The following is a 23,563-nucleotide window of genomic DNA, read 5'->3' as shown; positions in this document are numbered from 1 at the left end:
GATAATGCTACATATTTTAACAACCAAAAATTTCGGGCATTTTGTGAGAAAAAGGGAATCAACATTCATTTTACAAGTATCAGACATCCTCAGGCAAATCCTGCAGAAAGATATATTAAAGAAGTTATAAAATATTTAAGGATACTGTGCCAAAATCAACACGAAACTTGGCAGCAACATATACCACAAGTAGAGTATTTTTTAAATAATACACATAATTTGAATACAGAGGAAGTACCAGAATATTTAATGTTTGGCCATATAGGAAACAGAAAGTGGATTAGTGAATATAATCAGGATATGTTAGAACAAGTAATGCAGAAAGTGAATAACCGAATTAGGAGGAAAGCTGAAAAATATATCAGAAGACAAAATCGAAATATAAAAAAACCAATCACATTTCAAAAAGGAGACCAAGTGTTAATTCGTTCACTTAGAAAAAGTAATGTTAAAGAAAACCGTTGTAAGAAATTACAACCAATGTTTGAAGGTCCATATACAATTGAAAATCAGAATGGACTAAATAGTTATGTGTTAATAGATGCAGAGAACAGACTAAGAGGCATATTTCATATCAACGACATTTTTCAATATCATGAAGAGGTTGAATAATATTTTCTATACCTTTAACACAAATATAATAACACTAATAACTTACTGATAGATCCATTTCATAGATAGATGGTAGATTTCTTTGTTGTGAATAAATTTGACATCATACTTGTTGAATTTTGTACATATGGAAATTGTTTGATACCCTAAAAATCATAATTTGGGGTTCGATACTATAATTGCTATAAAAATGTCTTTCTAATATAATAAAGTGGAAAAACTTACCAATTTATATTGATGAAAGTTATTTTGAATGGAAATAACTCCTAGATTTTGTCTATAAATAAACAGAACACAATATCCATTATATTTTTAATTAAGGTTATATTTTATTCTCTCCATTTGACATGACAGTTTGACCATAGAATAGCCGAACTGTGATCCGTTGTTCTCTGTTTTGACATAGACAGCGAACAGGGATGTATTTAACACATTTTAAATAAATAAAAAAAAATTTGATTTATTAAATTTAATAAGGTATGAGAAAATTAATATTTAAAAAAATAATAAGTAAATTATTTATTTTAAATATTATTTTTGGGGTATTGTGACGATTAGGGTTTATAGAAAATAATTTATAAGTTATATACTACATAATATTAGATATTTGGTTGTTTTAAATAATAATTGTAAAAAGTTGTATTTTAATATTGTAAATATATATAAGTGAGCCATGTGCTTAGGCAACCAAAAATACTCTCGGAGATTGACAGATATTTATACTCTGAAGTGACGTTTAAAAATATTTACGAATATAAAGTGGGTTATAATAATATATTGTTTGAAATGTGTATTTTATTAAATTAGAATGTTGAGTCACTAATTTAATTATATATTCTGATCTGAAAAGCCTAAATGTAAACAAAATTATTAATAGAAAAGAATGGAATTCTCTGGATCTCCGGAGATGGCCATGTTTGCGAAATGGTTTGTTCCAGAAAATTCATACAAGTATGAAATAGAACAAATTGGAACATGATCTCTTACGAGATGGTTCTAGAATGTCCAAAAGATATAAATACCCGTGATTTGGATTCAAGATGGGAGTTTTTGGAAGTTTTTAGTCAGAAGTCAGGCCAGTTTATTATGAAAGTTAGTAGAGTGAAGTAAATTGTTCAGAATTTTCAAGACAGTCAGTGAATCAGTTACAAATAGTCAAATTGTTTAATATAGTGAGTTAAATGAAGATTAAAAATTATGCATATATTTAATGCACATTTATAATTATACACAAATAATTATTGAAGATAAAAAAGGTATATTGGAAGAAATTAAATTATATTATGGTTGGAGATTAGTATAAATCAACTTATAATAATTGGATATTGGTATATTGAAAAGAAGAATAAATATAAATGCTGTTTGCTGGTTTGGTTGGTGGTGTATAAATGCTGGTGAAGAAAACTATATCTTAAATTGGTAGAAGCTGATAATTGAAAAAAGTAATTTCACAAAAAACAAGGATAACCGAAGTACGAAGACTTTCAGTGGTGATTAGAATATATATAGTGGAAAACAGTTCATTTAGGCATTCAGTGAAAGAAAGGTACAAAATTTTGTTAATATAATTTAGTTAGTGTCATAACAATTTCAATTTTGAAGATAGTTTGTTTAAATTTTAGATTGTCTATAGAATTTAATTAGTTTTATAAGAATATCAGTTTAAAGATAGTTTATTTTAAATTTACATTGACTAGGTTAGATATATATGTGTGTTTCATAATAGTTATAATAAAGATAATTTAAAAAAGTACTTACAAACTAATTCTTTGAGAACCGCGATAAAAACCCTATATATTATATTATTAAAAATACTCATTGCTCATCATTCAAACAAAAAACACATCATAACAATATATATATATATATATATATATATATATATATATATATATATATATATATATATATATATATATATATGAAAATTACTGAGTTCTCGGGAAGAACCGCGTTGAGAATTTAAAACTCGACGTTTCGGCACCCATTTTGGAGCCATTATCAAGAGTGATACGGTTCGGTTCGAGTTCGGGGTCTTAATCTGCCTACTCCCCTCACTCGAGACGTACCAGTATCGTGTTCTATATTGCAAGAACTGTCTCTCGGCACTGAGGTCTCAATCTGCCTACTCCTCAGTGTCGAGTGACAACCGGTCTTACCCTGTGTGGCTGCTTTTATACTCGCTGTATGCGCGGGAACGGTATGCGCTGACGTGGTTACCGTGCTGACGCATACTTTAATTTAGCTGATAGAGGGCGCCACATATGCCACATATGTGGCATACATTTGCACTTAACTTTTTTGCTTTTTAAGTTACCGGTGTTTGTGATAAAAAATATTAAAGATACATTATTTTACCAAAAAAGAGATATACTTGTTAATAACTTCAAAACTCAACAGTTTTCGAGATAATCGCTTTTTACAAATGAAGTTTGCGTAATGAAATCATTACGTAGTATACGTAATGCACTTTTCCGATTTAAATTTTAAAGTTCTGTGTGCTGTCATTTAAAAAAAAACAATCCAGTTTCATCAGCATTGAAAATGTCGTCTGACAATATCGTGCCTTCAGTCCAGGCCATTGTTCAGGTTTTTTAGCCTTGTAATTCTCATATATGTGTCAGTGATGTTTATCTGTATTAAACTCTGTTTGTTAAGTGAAAGTTTAAATTAATTGTTGTATCATAGATTATATTTATATTATATTTTACCTGAGTGCTCGCCACTGGGCAGCTTCCCACTATGTTATTGTACATAAATTATACATATTGCTTATTGTTTGTAATGAGACAGATTGCAATAAACATTGGATGTTAAATAAAAAAAAAGTCCAGGCCATACGTTTTCTAGCCAATCTCCGTTACCTTTTTGGTTAACATCGCGAGCCTCTACGATGATCTGCTGTAATTGATCTTGTGCCGCAACCCTCAGATGTCTTGAAATTCTGAATTACAAGCTCACTTGCAAAAAACTCAGCTTTTGTCCTGACCACAAGCCCAAAAAGTGGAATATGATTCATACGTTGTTATAAAGGCATGTCACCCAACCCTTGGATAACAATGAGTAGGAGGGGTAACAATATATATATATATATATATATATATATATATATATATATATATATATATATATATATATATATAATATATATATATATATATATATATATTGTATTGTTAGCCAAGTTAAAGATATAGGTGCCGGAGTTAGGCAACACGGATGACGGGGGTTAGACATGTCATGTGAAGGTTGCCGAAGCTCGGGCATGGATGTATGTTTTAGGGTTGAGAATAATAAACTGATGTTTATGTGAAGTAACGATTATTATTTGTAACCCCTCTTCGATAACACGACATTATATATATATATATATATATATATATATATATATATATATATATATATATATATATATATATATATATATATATTTAACGTGATTATTTCGACCAAAAAACAATTTATAAATATGTTGGAAATATCGGGTATGTGGTCTATTAAATAAAAAATCTTTGTTTTTTCTAAAGCTCAATATTTCGCCATTTATTTGATGGCTTCATCGGGAGTAACTGTAAAAAACTAAGTGTACGTCAGTGTTTTGAAATGTTTTTTTTTTACAGTTACTCCCGATGAAGCCATCAAATAAATGGCGAAATATTGAGCTTTAGAAAAAACAAAGATTTTTTATTTAATAGACCACATACCCGATATTTTCAACATATTTATATATATATATATATATATATATATATATATATATATATATATATATATATATATATATATATATTGTTACGAATATTTGTTATTTTTATACAATGTATTTAGTTAATTTTAAGTTCTATCATGTTACCCAAAATTTCCCGTTGCTACTGTTCTATAGACTATGTCAAATAGAATAAAAACGTCAGAAAATAAACGTGTCACCGATTAGGGAAAAATTTAAATAATTTTAGCAGACAGCAATAGAACAGAATTTGAGTTGGTTTTCGCAAATAAAAACAGTAAACTACAAATCCGTTAATTGCTGACTGTACAATAAAGATAAATTCCCAACAAGCTCAATTCCTTTCTCTAAATATAGATAAGCCCTATATCGACAAGCTCAAATTCTATTCATCACACGCGATTGCTGAATCACACAATCTTACAAGATCTACGAATATGGGTCCATCAGTTGTTGGACGAACCAAAATTGATCTATGTCCTGTGTGCGGCAAACCATATCGTGAAGAACGGATGGTAGAATGTACAGAATGTAAAAAATGGTGCTGTTTTGAATGCGTAAATGTACAGGATGATTCCGAAGTAATTGGTGATGACAGCTGGAAGTGCCCTCTTTGTGTAGACGCAGCCACTAAGAAATCTCACCCACAAGGTTCCAAAATCAAGAAATCTTGTTCTGCAACCTCCTTAAAAAGCTCCTCATCAACAAGCAGCAAAACAAAAATGAAGCTTCAACTTCTGCAGGAAGAACGAGATCTATTACGTCAAGAAAGAGAGTTAACCAAGGAGTCTAGGAGAATTATAGAAGAAGATGAGTGCTCGAATGCTAGTCAAGACATCGATGAAGAAGAAATAATTGAAACTAACCCTTTGGTCAATAAATTTCTTTCTCTAAATATAGATAAGCCCTTTATCGACAATATTGCCCCTTTAACACCAACACTTGGTAAGCCTCTGCCAACTTATAACGATAAAAGTTCAGGTATATTGTATAAAAGAAGGGATCCTGGAGATCTCCCTATTTTTAATGGTAATCCATATGACTGGCCCGTGTTTATTAGTAGTTTTGAAAGATCTACTGAGCTATGTCAAGTAGATAATCATGAGAATATATTAAGATTACAAAAATGTTTAAAAGGTCCAGCAAGAGTCAGTGTTTCAAGTTTTTTAATATTACCTCAATGTGTGCCCCAAATTATAGCTACATTAAAAGTTCTTTTTGGAAGACCTGAGCAAATTATTGAAGCTCATATAAATTCTATTCGTAGATTACCACCTCCTAAACCGGAAAAACTTGAAACTCTGGTAGAATTTGCTTTAGCAGTTAAAAATTTATGTGTTTTATTGGAAGCATCTAATTTAAAAGACTATCTTAATAACCCTACCCTTATGCATGAACTATTAGAGAAACTACCTTCAAAAATTAAAGTTAATTGGGCGATATATCGCAGTGCTTTTCAAAATTTTCAGGGATTAAGGGAACTTGCTGATTGGTTGTATAATCTGGCAACAAATGTTTGTTCTGCTCTACCTACACCAGCCCTTAATGACCAAAGTAATAAAAAAAGGCAATTTAATAATAATGTGCATGCTAATATACATGAACCAAATGCCTCCAGTGAAACACATAATTGTAAACTGTGTAATCAGAGAGATTGTAAAAAGATTGCAGGTTGTTCAGAATTTCAGAGATATTCATTATCTCAAAGATGGGAGGCTGTTAAAGCCTTAAATTTATGTAGGCTTTGCTTAAAGAAACACAGATTTCCCTGCAAGTATCCTGTAAAATGCAACAAAGAAGAATGCCAAAAGAAGCATCATCCTCTTCTTCATGAATTTTCAGAACAAGTATCCAATAAAAGTACAAAGCTTATCAAAAAGGAAAGCGGTATGCAAACAGTAGAATCGCACCTCTTATCTGCAGATGAAGAAAGTAATGCACATCAAGGAACACGCTTTCGAATACTTCCCGTTGTTTTAAGAAATGGAAGTAGGGAGGTCACTACATTTGCCTTTCTAGATGAAGGGTCTTCCGTTACTTTGTTAGAAGAAAGTGTCGCTAAAAAACTAAATATAATGGGAAACCCAGAACAACTTTGCTTAAAATGGACCGGAAACCAACAACGCTTAAAAGTTGCGTCAGAAAAAGTATTTTTTTCTATTGCTGGTGATTATAATGGGGCCAAAGAATTTGACCACCGACCAGCCAGAACGGTAAGAAAATTAGGCCTTCCAAAACAAACTCTCGATGAAAAGGCAATTAAAGAAAGCTTTCCCTATCTAAAAAACTTGCCTTTCAAATCATATAAGAACGCTGTTCCTCAGATCTTAATAGGCTTAGATAACTGGGACTTGGCGTTACCACTTCAAGTGAAGGAAGGTCTAGAACTTCAACCGATAGCTGCAAAGTCCAGGTTAGGTTGGACCATTTTTGCAATGTTTTCAAATAACGATGTGCAAATAAACTACTCGTACCGCATTTGCGAATGTAGTTTTGGAAGCATTACTAACCAAGAACTCTTTAATAGTGTAAAAGATTTCTTTTCCGTTGAAAGCCTTGGAGTTCAAAATATTAAACCGTCTGTTTCCAAAGAATTAGATAGGGCTATTCGTATACAAGAAAGTACCCTAGTTCAAATTGGTAACCAATATAAAATTGGATTACTCTGGAAATACGACAACTTGAAACTCCCTAATAGTAAACCCATGGCTATTCAAAGACAGGAGTGTATAGAGAGAAAAATTAAGAAAAATCCAGAACTAGGTACCAAAATTAATCAACAAATTCAAGATTTTTTAGAAAAGAAATATATTAGAAAACTGTCAGAACAAGAACTCTTAGAGTATCAAGAAAAAACATGGTATCTTCCCATATTTCCGGCCTTTAATCCTAATAAACCTGACAAATTCAGATTAGTTTGGGATGCAGCAGCAACCGTACAGAGAATATCCTTAAATTCTATGTTATTAAAAGGAGATGACCAACTTGCTTCTTTATTAGGCGTCCTCCTACGATTTCGTGAAAGAAAGATTGGCTTTTCTGGAGACATCAAGGAAATGTTTCTTCGTGTAGGTATAATAGAAGAAGATCAACATGCACAACGATTCTTTTGGCGCAATGGTAGCTCTGATAATCCTTTGGAAGTTTATGTCATGACTGTGATGACCTTCGGGGCTACCTGCTCACCCAGTTGTGCATAGTTTGTTAAAAACACTAATGAGAAGAAATTTAGCGTAGAATATCCTAGCGCTGTTGATTCCATAGTAAAGAATCATTATGTCGATGATCTCTTAGAATCAACAGACACTGAGGATGAAGCCATCCAATTAGCAAAAGAAATTGCCTTAATTCACGCCAGCGGAAATTTTGAAATAAGAAACTGGAGATCAAACTCTGAAAAATTAATAAAAATCATGAACACCACCCACGGAAATAACGAGGAAGTCAACCTAGATATAGGAAACAATAAGAGCATGGAAAAGGTTCTAGGAATGTGGTGCGATTTAAAGGGAGATAATTTTATTTTCAATTTAAAATGTAATAAAGGAAACAAAGATGTTTTAAGTGGATTAAGAAAGCCAACAAAGCGAGAAATTTTACAAATCTTAATGTCTGTATATGACCCTTTAGGTTTGTTAGCAAACTTTTTGATTTATGTGAAGATTCTTTTACTGGAAATATGGAGGAGTAACATTTCTTGGGATCAATCAATAACCAATGAACAGTTTCAAAAATGGCTTGTTTGGTTAAAACAGCTTCCAGAAATAGAGAAAGTTTCAATTCCAAGATATTTTCTTAATAAACTCGAAAACTGGAAGGATACCAATACGCAAATGCACATTTTTGTAGATGCCAGCGAACACGCAAGTGCTTGTGTGGCATATCTAAGAATAATGAAAAAAGATGTCATAGAGTGTACTTTGATTGGAGCGAAAACACATGTAGCACCATTAAAACCACAAACTATTCCTCGATTGGAACTTAATGGTGCGGTAATGGGTTCAAGGTTTGCTAAAAGCCTTTGTCAACATCTTTCCATAACTGTGCACAACATTGTTTATTGGACAGATTCTTCAACAGTTTTAAGCTGGTTAAGAAATGAAGACCCAAGAAAATTACCAAAGTATGTTGCTTACAGAGTGGCCGAAATTCAACAAAACTCAATGATATCACATTGGAGATATGTACCTACTACGAATAACATAGCCGACGAAGCTACTAAATGGACGAAACGTCCCAATTTGAAAAACACCAGGTGTTGGTTTAAAGGTCCTGATTTTCTGTATCAATTAGAAAACAGTTAGCCTCCAGACACCACCCTTAAAAAGGAAAAAGCTGATGAAATTTTAACCACTCATGAAGTAAAATTTAATAGTCCACGTTTAATAGATTTTGAAAGATTCAGTCAATTTAATAGAATTTTAAGAGCAACTGCATATATGTTTCGATTTTTAAGAATTGTTTATGCAAAATTGATGAAATCTGAAGAGCCTAAAGGAATATTAACTTCGGAAGAACTTTTAGGTGCTAGAAATATTTTAATAAAGCAAACTCAATGTGAATATTTCAAAAATGAAATAAAACAATTAAAAACTAATAATTCTGGTAGCTTACAGAAAACAGTTAATAAATCAAACAGTTTATATAAATTATCGCCATATCTGGATGAAGATGGTTTACTTCGTATAAGAGGAAGATTAGATGAAGCTAGAGATGTTATTTCAGAAACAAAAAGGCCAATAATTTTACCAAGAGGAAGTCGTTTAACTTTACTAATTATTGAAGACTATCACAAAAGATATCACCATAGAAATCATGAAATTGTAGTAAATGAGATAAGACAAAAATTTTATATACCAAAACTCAGACAACTAGTTAGTTAAAAAGATTAGGACCAATTGTCAAAATTGCAAGGTCAAATTTGGTAAGCCAAAACCACCAGAAATGTCACCTCTACCGCCATGTAGACTTGCAACATTTACTGCTCCGTTTACACATACTGGCATGGATTATTTTGGTCCAATAAATGTAACTGTTGGAAGACGGACGGAGAAAAGATGGGGAGCTTTATTTACGTTTTTCACGACTAGAGCAGTCCATCTCGAAGTAGCTTACAAACTAGATGTGGACAGTTTTATACTATGTTTGACAAATTTTATTAACAGAAGAGGACGACCAAGGCATATATATTGTGATCGAGGTACGAATTTCATTGCAGCTGAACGAGTATTGAGAGAAGAACTGCAAAAGGTTGACAGTAAATTAATAGCCAATTCACTGATTAGCCCAGAGCTAAAATTTCACTTCAACGCACCCCTTTCCCCACATATGGGTGGGGCCTGGGAGCGCCTAGTGAAAGCGGTTAAAATTTCATTATATGATTCTTTACCAAGCAGGAACCCTACTGACCAATTACTTTATAGTTGTCTCATAGCTGCAGAAAACATAGTAAACTCAAGACCACTTACTTATCTTCCAATAGAATCTGAAGAATCTGAATCTCTAACCCCAAATCATTTTCTAATTGGATCTTCAAACGGAGATAAACCAATTGGATTTTTAAACGAAGATGTTAAAGTATTTAAATTTAATTATTTGTACAGAGAGCAATTTGCAAATAAATGTTGGCGACGCTTTATTTCTAAGTTGTACCAATTAAACAGGGCGATATTGTAATTATATGTGATAAGGATTTACCAAGATGCAATTGGCCAAAGGGTAAGGTAATTGAAGTTAAAAAATCATCTGATGGGCAAGTGCGACGAGCAATAGTTCAAACAAAAAATGGAATATATGAACGTCCTGTTATAAAATTAGCAGTAATACCAATAAATGGAGACTAAAAAGATGATGAAAAATAAGTGGTACAGTTTCTCTTTTGCATAGAACTGTACCGGGTGGGAGTGTTACGAATATTTGTTATTTTTATACAATGTATTTAGTTAATTTTAAGTTCTATCATGTTACCCAAAATTTCCCGTTGCTACTGTTCTATAGACTATGTCAAATAGAATAAAAACGTCAGAAAATAAACGTGTCACCGATTAGGGAAAAATTTAAATAATTTTAGCAGACAGCAAGAGAACAGAATTTGAGTTGGTTTTCGCAAATAAAAACAGTAAACTACAAATCCGTCAATTGCTGGCTGTACAAGAAAGATAAATTCCCAACATATATATATATATATATATATATATATATATATATATATATATATATATATATATATATATATATATATATATATTTATAGCCAATATTAATAGTAAAAAAACTTAATAGTAAATAAAATAGAACTTTGCGAATTACCGACAATCAATATTTATTTATCTGCACCATATAATAAATAGTTATGTTAAATTATAATAACTAAAATATATTTTTTAAATATATACTACCCAAAATTTGATGGGTTTAGAATACACTTCCACTTTAGGATACACTTCCACTATTTAGAATAATTTTTTTTTAAGAAAGAAGTCTGCAATAGTAGGATACTTGAGCTATTAATACTGAGAAGTAGGAATTGTTGTGTTGTAGGTTTCCGACAATGAATCTGTCAAAATATGCCCGAGCTAAGCGAATGGAGTATATTTGTATTTCCAGTTTAATAGCATGTCAGAGCAATTATATTTAACACAAGAGCATCGCCCTATGTCGTGTAATGGCAAGTTTGCATCTTAGATGATATTCACTTTACACTATCAAAAATATTTGGACTATATTCACTACGGAAGTAATCCTAATCCATCATATGTATTTATCTATTTCTAGTAATGTCTGTAGCTTTCAGAAAATGTTCTTTTTTCTATCCTATATTTTAACTCAATACATTCCAAGTATAGTATGTTAATCCTGGAATAGAAAAATTAACCCTGTTTAATTTATTTACAGCAACCATAGATATAATACGCAATATTTTATGTCGTACTTTTAGTTGAAGAATAGATTAAATTATTTCAAATTTACTAAATTATTAACCTCTTAAAATTTAAATTACAGTTCTGTCGTAGCTTTTCACAAATTTCTCAATCCAAGCATGTATTTTCCATTTTAAATATGGCGATCGCGTGCTGACATACTTCAAAGGCGGCATCTGAGTGTGGGCTTTCTGATTGTTATTTATTCTGTGACGATGTGTAGCCAGTGTAGCCTGAAGAGGATCCAACGATCCTAAACGGATACTCACATCTTCATTCCTTTTCGTAACAAAAATTTCCCTAACCTATCCCGCAACATGAACATTGAGTCAGTCACTCAACGATGTAATACTATCCAAATGCGGATAGCGACGACAATGGTTATGACTGTGAATCTGGTTGATAATAGTTTTAGGAGAATAAAAGAATTCGTAATTCTGTTTTGTTTTTGTACTACTAATTGAATATTCTACTAAATAAATGTAATCACTACAATCGTATTTTAAAAATTGGGAGAATTTACTGTTGTAGATTTCAGCACATTGGACCATTTAAATCGACACTTTCATACCGACTCGAATTGAAAAAGGTAGAATATTCAGGAAGGAGTGTACTCCTTCATTTATATATATATATATATATATATATATATATATATATATATATATATATATATATATGTATATATATATATATATATATATATATATATATATATAATAAATATATAATATATAATATACGTCCAATGACGTATAATAAAGTCCGGACATTTTTCACATTTAGTCCCAGTGAAGATAGCCTCAAATGTATTTGACAAAATGAAATATTGGTGTTTGGCAGTATTGAAATTTACATTACAAATAAAACATACGCAATCAAAAGCTATTATAAAAAGATATTATAAAAACTTAACTATTACCAAAAAAAAAAAGTAAATAGTAAAATGCTAGTATAAATAATAAAGTTAAAAAAACATCTGTTGCAATCTGGCAACTGGTGGTTTGAGGGTTCTGACTCTATTGCCAAATCTATCCGCTAAAGTCGACTTTACACTACATGATTTATCATATGACAATATCATATTAGATATTGAGATTTGTTATACTCCATTCGCTTAGCTCGGGCATATTTGGACAGATTCATTGTCGGAAACCTACAACACAACAATTCCTACTTCTCAGTATTAATAGCTCAAGTATCCTACTATTGCAGACTTCTTTCTTAAAAAAAAAGAAGAATTATTCTAAATAGTGGAAGTGTATACTAAACCCATAAAATTTTGGGTAGTATATATTTAAAAGATATATTTTAGTTGTTATAATTTAATATAACTATTTATTATATGGTGCAGATAAATAAATATTAATTATCGGTAATTCGCAAAGTTCTACTTTATTTACTATTTAGTTTGTTTACTATTAATATTGGCTATGAGTACGTGTGCTTGGTTGTATAGTAATTTCCAGCCACTTTTAGTCTGTCAAAAAGTAACTAACTTCGCAAAAAAATAATTACTAAATTCACTAGGCAGTTCGGACTGGGAATAGCGAACCGAGTTTATGATTCCTCGTTTCTATGATGTTTTAAAAAATCGTGTTTACACTGTATAATAAGTTATGACTTATGACACAGAATAAATAACAATTGTTTATTATTCGGTGTATTAGTATTGTTTATTATTCTGTGCTTATGATATGAGTAACAATGAGGTTTTGTTAATTTTTTATTTTTTTTATGATCAGAGATATTAGACACAGTATAGGTAACAACTATTAGATTTTTAAACTATTATAATGGACAATAAACCTTTGCTTACATTAGCTTTTAATAATAATACGCCGGCAACAACTGCGTCACAGAATAATAAACAATCAGAATGCCCACTTTGCTTGAAAAAATAAGTACGCGCATCTCGTTCGCGCAGACGGAATCAGCCATGTTTTAGTCGGAACCAGTGCTGTTTAGTGACATTTTATCTTGTGTGTATAGAAAAATTAACCAGGTTTAATTTATTTAGGGCAACTATAGACATACTATGCACTATTTTATTCGTACTTTTAGTTGAAGAATAGATTAAATTATTTCAAATGTACTAAATTATTAAAAATTTAAATTACAGTTCTGTCGTAGCTTGTTACAAATTTCTCAATTCGAGTCCACGGTTCGTAGACTTACTACGGTTGCCTCTTCCGACTGGGGTGGGGATGCTTGAGTTACGTCACCAGAGTACACAAGAATACAAAACCCATTTATTATCACAGTTTGTTCGTGGTAATTATCTTTCAGTTTATTATTTGCTTTATTATTTATCGTTTCTTAAATATCTCAGTTTACTTTATATTTTTGTATTTAAAATTTTGGTGTTGTTTTCTATAAAAACTTATTTTGAATTATCGAAGAAACGTTATTTATTGTAGTTGTACCAAGTACCTATTTTCTTCGTATCTTTTTATAAGGTAGGTTAAAACTTTAAAATTTCATTGTGTATTAACGTAATAATAATGTTAATGAATGTTTAGAATGCCAGGCACAGGTTGTAGTGTGTAGGAAAGATATTAAAAAAAATGGAAAAAAATAGTTATGTAATTCGGTAATTCATTCAATAGTTAATCAAGTATTAATGAAAATTCAGTATACGCGACAAATTTTCATTGTAAAATGGAGATTTAAGTCCTAGATTTACGTAAATCCTGCATTAACATTGGATAAACGTTAACAACCGGTTCTGATTAATTTTATGTAACAAACTGCCTATATATCAACAGTTTTCCATAATTAGGTATTATAATCCACTAGACATCTTTATTTCATAACTATCTTTACTATTTTCCACACATCAAAGACATAAAAACGACGATTAACAATGTTACGATTCAAATTACTGTACTATCGTGACGTAATTTCGGGCTTAATGTTCATTGGTTAGTCGCAAAAGGCAACCATAGTAAGTCTACAAACCGTGATTCGAGTCTATGTTTCCGTTTAAAATATGACGATCGCGTGCTGACAAACTTCAAAGGTGGCATCTGAGAGGGGGCATTCTGATTGTTTTATTTTGTGACTGCTTACACCTAATAGTAAGAAGCAAAAGATAAGACGCCTTTGGGCTCGCAGGTTGCTCTTACGAAGAAATAGTGGACGGGGTATATCAAATTTAGTGTTTATATTATACCAAATTAAAAATAATTAATAAAGAAACTAAACTAAAATTATGACTTAGAAGACTATAAAACACTAAACTAAGAATAAAATAAACTAAATAAATAATCAAAGAAAAATACACAATAGCACAGATTAGACAATATGCTCAATATCAATGCAACAAACAAAAAATAAATAAATAAAGGATGTTGTCTCTCGGTGAGGGAATGTCGCTGAATTGACAAGAATAAAGGCGGAGTCCCATGTATCCGATTTCCGACATACGAAAATCGTCTGTTTTCGTAGTTACTATTTGGAAGCTCACATGGTTGCGATTGTCGGATATGAAAATTCGTATAAACTGTCAACTCTCAATGATAAATTTTTTGTTTATTGTTTGGACGTTTGTCTCGTAATTGCCACATTTACCACTTTTGCGTGGTAAAACGTCAAAAGGGATTATTTCCGCATTGGAAATAATCCATTCTTCTGCTTTCAATTATTCATTTTATCATTTAGCTTCATTTCCTGCAATAGATTATTATTAAAAGTCCCTTGTGACTTTCTTTGCTTAAATATTTCACGAACCAAATATTTTCTTCGCCGAATTGTACGTTTTTTTTTGAGAATTAAAAGAAGTAGACATAATAATAGCGTTTTATTAACTTTACGAACATAGCTTCTTCGATTAAAATTCATGTCACAAATCACCTACCGGTATGTGATTCATGGTTCAATAAATTGAATGTACATATGTTAAACTATTGGAATACAATTAGGTTACAAAACATTCGTTTTATCGGAAAAAGTTAAAATAATTTCATCTTTATCCGATGTCCGAAGGTAGTTAAAAATTTCGGATAAAATTCGGCGCTAAAATATTCTGAATCGATTATGATCAATGAGAATACTTTCGGATCATCGTGTCGTCGGAAATCGGATACATGGGACTCCGCCTTAACGCGTGATATTTAAATATGTTGGTATTACAGGTATTATTACCGAAAATCCTATGATTTAATCATGCGGAATAGGTACCGTCCTATTCTCCTGATACAAACTATGACGAGCCGCATGACAATGCTTATGACAAATCACACAGTGTAAACATGTAAATTTCACTACATGACCAAATCATATGACAAATCACATGATAAATCATGTAGTGTAAAGTTGACTTACTCTATCAAAGGGCAATTGCCAAAAAAATTTTCTAATAATTGCAATTAATATCAAACGAAACAAATAATAATTAATTGCCCTATCAAAGGTCAATTGCCAAAAAAATTTTCTAATAATTGCAATTAATATCAAACGAAACAAATAATAATTAATTGATGTTTTCTATAAGGTATAAAATTGCAGAATCCATCAAATAATATAATAAAAATGTACATTTTAAATTTAAAATCTTTATCTCTCTGTATTTGAAGCATATAACATATACATTGTAAGGACATGGCAACACTGCCAACGCAATTATTCGTTCTGTGAACCTTAATTGACAGCTAATTTGAGGCTATCTTCACTGGGACCAAATGTGAAAAACGCCTCTTTAGGACACGGTTCGTACACTTACTACGGTTGCCTCTTCCGCCTAAACAATGAACATTAAGCCCAAAACTGTACTCTGGTGACGTAATTCTTCCCCTTCAACCAATCAACAATGCAATCGACCTGCCGTCTACATTCAGTTTCAACCGCGAATAAATGGGTTCTGTCGAGTTTTGTCAAGGTTAGTAGATGTTAAGTTACTAACATATCTACTAACCTTGGGGTTTTGTATTCTTGTGTACTCTGGTGACGTAACTCAAGCATCCCCACCCCAGTCGGAAGAGGCAACCGTAAAGTCTACGAACCGTGTCTCTAGGACCTATATCTTAAGCTTAAGATATAACACAAACAAATAAGTAAAAAGAAGAAGAGTGTAAGGTTAGACATAATCTTAAAAGCCCGGTAAACTAATGTAAACACGGCAAACAGTGTAATTTAATATTAATAAAAATACACAATCAACTTAAATTACTATAAAATGGCATTAACGAGAAGTGGTGCATCAGGAACTAAACAATCAGAGCAAAATGGTAAAAAATATACTAAAAACACTAAAACCAAAGTATCAAAAAGGAACGCTGATCAGGAAGTAAATGATGTTCCAAAAAAAAGGAAGGAAGCTGTCGATGAAAATGATGTTGCACCCGAATCAAAGAAACCTACAAAAGAAAAAGATGCAGGTAATGAAGAAGTAGAATCTGAGGATACCGATGGGAAAACGACAGGAACCATATACCAGTTTAAAGCAAATGATATTAAAGGAAAGGAAGTGTCTCTAGATAAGTACAAAGGCCATGTGTGCATTATTGTGAATGTTGCATCCAGGTGTGGACACACTAAGAGCAATTATGAGCAGTTTGTTGAAATTTTTGATAAACATTCTGAGGACAAAGGGTTAAGAATTCTGGCTTTCCCTTGTAATCAATTTGGTAAGCAAGAGCCTGGCAATAATGATAAGATATGTGAATTTGCTGAGAAGAAAAATGTAAAATTTGATTTATTTGAAAAAATTGATGTGAATGGTAAAAATGCACATCCCTTATGGAAATTTTTAACCAATAAGATAAGTGGACCAAAAGGCAGCAGTATAGCTTGGAATTTTACAAAATTTATAATTGATCAAAATGGAAATGTTGTGGAAAGACATGCTTCAGCTGTTAAACCTTTAACATTAGTAGAAAATCTTAAAAAATTTTGGTAATGTTTAGAATTATTCATGTACTTAGTATATATTTTATATTATTATTGTAATCACAAATATTTGGAATATTTTATGTTAAGCAAAATGTTTTGGTGTTTTCTATTTTGTGTATGTTTCTGCAGGTATTGAAATAAAGAAATAACTTTAAAGAATTTCCTTTTATTTGTTAACTTTTAGTCTGACTGATTTGAATTATTCAAAATAGCTATATAGAATAAAATTAATTAATTAAAATAAGTTATACATGGTGTTACTTGAAATAATCTGCTACAAATAAAATAATGAAAACATTTAGGTAATTTCTAAATATTTATAAACTTCAATTATTGTTTTGAAATATACACCAGATAGTTTAGTTATGATTAATGTTACATTTAACATTTGATGAATAGATGTATCAAGCAACAACCAAATTTATTTTTAATCTTCATATGATTTTTAAGCTACAAAAGTAGTGTATGGGAAGTAAATCATACAAGTAATGGTAACATATTGGGTATAATAAAATAATTTAATAAAGTTAAGTATGTGGGAATAGCTCATGTTGAGAGTATATACTTTTAGACACAAAATAATCAAAAACAAAAGAATTTGAAATAAATAATTAACAAACCCCAAAAGAAATTATTTATTTACGTTTATTGAAAATGGCAAATAGCTGAAACATTTAAGGAATAATTAAGTGTTTTTTATAAGACTGATAAATTCAGGAATTAAAAAATTTTCTAATTATATATATATATATATATATATATATATATATATATATATATATATATATATATATATATATATATATATATATATATATACAGTAGACTCTTTCTATAACGAGAACTGAAATAACAGACTAATTACCTCGTTATAAGCCGATCTCGTTATATCAGACAACAATAATAATCAGTGCATACATATGAATATGTAGTTTTTTAAAACAATATAAAACAATAACTTCCTATAGTGAAGCCATTCGGAGCAATATAAGATGCTAATAAATATTGTTTGAATGGCGTTTTTGAAAAACAGTTGTTTACTTTTATTGTCAATGATATACGTTAAAACAAAAAATCTGTATTCTGTAAATCTGTATAAAGCGTATTTTCAAGGATGACATAAATTATTGCTTCTGCAATTGGAAGAAGTCTGTCATTTTTGATTGCTTTAAATTGTCCAGTATCATTCTATCTATCATATTTTCTAAAGATGTGAATCAGTTGTATTTATTGTAAAGAAGTTTATTTCGGGTGGCAGTTAAGTTTATTGCGGTTCAGTTAAAAAGGGTATTTATTTATAACCACGGCCGGGTCAAAAACGTAAAAAAACACATTTCTCGATCTTATTTTCCCTCGTTATAACCAAATTTGACTCGCTATAGAGGGTTACAGTTCAATAGAAATTTCACGGGACATCTAATATACCTCGTTATAAGCGAAACCTCGTCATAACCGTGTTCGTTATAGAGGGAGTATACTGTATATATATATATATATATATATATATATATATATATATATATATATATATATATATATATATATATATATATATATATGTTTAATGCATTTTATTGAAAAATTTGAAAAATGTGTTCTAATGGAGCTAGAGGTTTTTAAGCATAGCACGCTTACATCAGTTTAGGTCATGAATCTTGATTTTTAAGTGATACCATTCTATATATTTGTGTAGTGGAATATATCTAATGATTTAGATAGTTTTTTAATTGCAGTGATAAGGAGGCTTGTTTAGGAGAATTATTGGACACTTTTATTCTTAACTGTTATGTCTTTCAAAATTTCATCATTTTAACACACCATCAAACATATTTTTTATAAAAATAGCTATGATCTTTTCTGATGTCCATATGAAAAATCAATTTGTTTTTTTCATGTATCAATACATGGTAAATTAAGTACAAAATTCATTTCTAATTGTGAAAGATGGGTATGAAAAATAAACAAAATAACAATTTTATTAATCTCAAAGTTATTGTGTGTATTTTCCATAGCCATCTTTCACAATTAGAAATGAATTTTTTAGCCAAAGCAAATGTCTACATTAATACATGATGAGTACAGATTGATTTTTCTCGAAAATGGTTCAGCATAGGAACTTCAATGTCTAATGTAGATATCTTGGAGAGGTTTCAATTAAAAGTCCTATGTGTCATTACAAATACACCATGATATGTACCTAATCAGTTTATTACATATTACATATTCAGTCCTAAAAATATGCTCTGAGGCCACTACCAAGTTGAAGACTAAAGTGACACACTCCCAGTGATCTTTCAAGAAGATTTCTAAACTGAGTTATTTTTATATTTTTGTGTAGATCTCATTTTACAAATAATTTTTATTGAAGTTAAAATATAAATAGGAAATTGTTATGGGACAACTTCTTGCATGTTACTTGTAAAATAATTACACAATTTACTTATTGTATTTATTACAAATTATAAATAAATGGCAAGTTAAAAAAAATGTTTAATGTCTGTGGGTCTTCTTGATATGGCATGTTATTAAGGGTTTTCTGTTATGTACTTCTTACAGTGTTCGTGTAATTTGTCGAGCCGTGGAGATTTGATTGATAGGGTTTTCTTACTGTTAACAAGTAACATTCAGTTTTTCTCGGAGTCAGGGTATTTGTTTGTTAGTAGATCCTTGTGGACAGGACAACCTTTGTAATTGGCAAGGTGGTTGCCCTAGCACAGGATAAATTTCACATTGTTTGATCTTTTCATCCTGGGGAACTGCTTAGTCCCATGTTCACCAGTACATTTAACACATCATGGTCTTAGATGGCAGTGGTTTTTGGTGTGTCCACATTTTTTATATCTAGCATACTAGTGTATTTCCCTTCTCGGTTTTGGCATTTCAATTTTGATTGAAATTGTTGATTTGGCGTTTCTGATTCAAAGAAATTCGATATCGTATGTTTTTGTTATTGTAGATCAGCTTTAAATCAATGAAAAACATGGTTGTTCCTTGAGCCTCTGGTATTGCGTAGCGTACGCCACTGGTGACGCCATAAAATTTCCAGGATGTACCATTATGTTGATTATCAGATTACTGTATGTCTGTTGGTTTGTCTATGATGAATGAATCATCGCCGTTGTATTAACGTCCATTATAATTTCCTTCCCCAATGTCATTTAATACTGTATTTAAAATACAATCACAATTAATTGTGGTTTAGTCAGCCAGAAAATAATATTTATTTCTTAAAATTCGGTGCACAAAGAGATAGACAAAAAGCCATTACTCTCATAATTCAATTTTTTTTCATTTTTGTAAGTTTTATGTGATTAAAAATAAGGATCAGCGCAAATTTAGCCCGCTACCCCCCTTCCACCAACCCTAACCCCATAAACGTCAATTTTTCGTTTTTATTTTTTTAAGTGGGTTGCAATTAATTTAAAAATTTCTAAAAATTCACACGCGTAGTTAAGGCTTTTACAAACCTTCCATATGGTGCGCCACCTTCAGAAATCCGAAAAACTGTTTTATTATGGGTTTTGGGGGATTTTCTCAATATAATAATACACAAAATAAAAAAATTGGGCCTACAGCCACCCTCAAAACAGTTATACACTTTTTTCGAAAAAAAAAATGCATTTTTAAATTATGTACACTCAATCTACGGGTCTATAAAAATCATACACATAAAATACAAATAGACTGATTGCTATTGCAATAAGTCTATTTGTATAACGCAAAGCAGTCGCTGCATCTCTTTCTAATTTACCAGGTTTATTCACTGTGTTGTTAGCCTAGTTTAAGATATAGGTGCCGGAGTTAAACAACACGGATGACGGGGGTTAGACATGTCATGTGAAGGATGCCGAAGCTCGGGCATAGATGTACGTTTTAGGGTTGAGAATAAACTGATGTTTATGTGAAGTAAGGATTATTATTTGTAACCCCTCTTCGATAACACGACATGGTGGCAGCTGGTGCTTTGTTTTGTTAACATTAAACAAGCAAAGAGTGATCAAACGTGACAGCAGTGCAAATCTTATGCATAACCTATAAATCAGAGGGGACCTAAAATCCTTAAAATGGATGCACCTATCCAAATAAATAAAGAAGTGTTTGCGAACATTGCGGCTCCAAGCGAATTTGATTTTACACAGCCCCAGACATGGCACCAATGGAAGAAAAGAGTAGAGAGATATATGTCTGTAAGTGGATTTGGACAAAAATCTGACAAGGATAAACTAGACCTTTTGTTGTATTTAATGGGAAATGAAGCAGAAGATATTTTACTTCAAAATCAACCAGGGGAGAATGCATCCTTTCAAGACGTAATACAGATTTTCGACAATCATTTTATTCCCCGAAGAAATACAATCTTTGAGAGATTTCAATTTAATTCAAGGGTACAAAGGCCAGGAGAACCTGTGGGAAACTTTATTTCAAGTCTACATACTCTTGCAGAGCACTGTAGCTATGGAGCTCTTAAAGATGAGTTAATTCGTGATAGGATTGTTATCGGAATAGCTGATAAAAAGGTGAGCGAAAGAATGCAACTAAATGATGGTTTGACACTAGAGAAGGCAATACAAATAGCACGTAAAGCTGAACTTCAAGATAGTCAAAATAGAATTGAGACAGGAGCAGTCAGTTAGTGCAGTTAAACAGCACTACAGGGAGCGTAGTGATAAAAGACATCAAGGTAAGAGTTTTGCTAAACAAGAAACAACTTATGAGAAAGTTAAGGAAGGTTACAGATGTGGATACTGTGGCATACCTACATGTAAAAATAGGGAAAAATGTCCAGCCAAGTTCTCTGAAGGCAGATCTTGTTCACGTAGAGGTCATTGGAGTGTGATGTGCAGGAAGAAAGCTGTCAGAGCTGTTAAGTGTTCAAGGTCCAACAGTAGCAGTAGTACAGACGACGAAGGAAGGGATTCAGTAAATCAAGTGGTACATACAGATTCCTTTATTGGCCAAGTGTACCTAGACAAGAAGGATCGTTGGTATGTCGACATCTTATTGGATGACAAATTTAAGGTACCTTTTTTGTGGATACAGGAGCAGATGTTAACTGTTTTCCCTATGAAAAATCACCTCCAGAATATATGGGTAAAATTGTGGCATGTGATGCAATTGGTGCAGCGGACGATCATAAATTGGACACAGTGGGTAAGCTACATATAAAATTTACTTATGACGGTTTTACAAATGATGAAACAATATATTGTATTAGGAAGTTGAGACAACCTATATTAAGCAGAGAGTCAATCATTAGGTTTAATGTTCTAAATTTTTCTAAATGTAAGCTTAAACAGGTAAATCAAATCAGTTGCAATGTTGTTCATTGTAATCAATCTAAGAGTACTAATATGTTTTCAAAATTTAATTTAGAGTCTGTTGCTAAAACATTTCCTGGTATTTTTAGTGATATAGGTGAATTTAAAATAGAAATGTCAATTAGAATTAAGCCAGATGCTAAACCTTATGTACAGAGCGTTCCCAGAACTGTTCCTTTACCTCTGTTACCAAAATTAAGAATTGAAGTTGATAGATTGCTAAAATTAGGGATAATTGAACCCATTGAAGATCCTACTTCTTGGGTCAGCCCAATTGTTTGTGTGGACAAGGGAGATTGTGTACGGCTTTGTGGTGACTATACTAAACTTAATGAAAACGTGTTACGGTCACATTTTCCTCTCGGGAAAATATCTCATACACTAGCACAGTTGAAAGGGTCTAAATTCTTCTCAAAATTGGATACCACAAGTGGGTTTTACCAAATAAAATTGAATAAGGAAAGTCAGTTGTTAACAACTTTTATAACACCTTTTGGCAGATTTTTCTTTAAAAGGCTTCCATTTGGTATATCTTGTGCCCCAGAGTATTTTACTATGAGATTTTCAAAAATCTTAACTGGCATTGAAGGCTGTTTTGTCTATATAGATGACATTCTTATTCATGCAAGGACAATAGAGGAACATGACAATATTTTGAACACAGTCCTAACAAAACTTCATAAGGAAGGTATTACACTAAATAAAAACAAATGCTCTATAGCAACAAAAACAGCCAAATACTTGGGTCATATGGTCTCTGAGCAAGGGATATTAATTGATCCAGATAGGGTTAAAGCTATCCGTGATTTTCCTGAACCAAAAAATAAGACCGAGCTGTCAAGATGGCTGGGTATGATTAATTTTGCTGCAAAATACATTCATAATAAATCTGAGATTCTTGAACCATTAACACATTTACTAAAAAAAATATATTAACTTTTTGTGGGGTCCAGCACAAGATAAAGCTTTCAGCACTTTAAAACAAAAGTTAGAGAGCCCTCCAAATCTAGCGTTTTTTGATGCTAATAAAACCATAATTGTTAGTGCAGACTCAAGTTGTTTTGGTATAGGTGCATGTCTATTTCAAGAAAATG

General features: G+C 31.3%; 2 protein-coding genes across 3 annotated transcripts in view; one reads left to right on the top strand and one right to left on the bottom strand.

Moving 5' to 3' along the window:
• LOC140450155 (sensory neuron membrane protein 2-like) overlaps positions 1-23,563 on the bottom strand; it is a 383,672-nt gene that overhangs the window by 103,695 nt on the left and 256,414 nt on the right. The gene's annotated exons all lie outside the window — the stretch shown is intronic.
• LOC140450156 (uncharacterized) lies at positions 16,290-17,580 on the top strand. The gene has a single exon (XM_072543603.1). It carries the CDS (start codon positions 16,436-16,438, stop codon positions 17,156-17,158), a length of 723 nt encoding a protein of 240 aa, XP_072399704.1. The 5' UTR covers positions 16,290-16,435; the 3' UTR covers positions 17,159-17,580.

This window comes from Diabrotica undecimpunctata, chromosome 9 (genome assembly GCF_040954645.1).
Source record: "Diabrotica undecimpunctata isolate CICGRU chromosome 9, icDiaUnde3, whole genome shotgun sequence".
Classification (NCBI taxonomy): Eukaryota; Metazoa; Arthropoda; class Insecta; order Coleoptera; family Chrysomelidae; genus Diabrotica; species Diabrotica undecimpunctata.
This window is presented reverse-complemented; position numbering and strand designations above follow the sequence as displayed.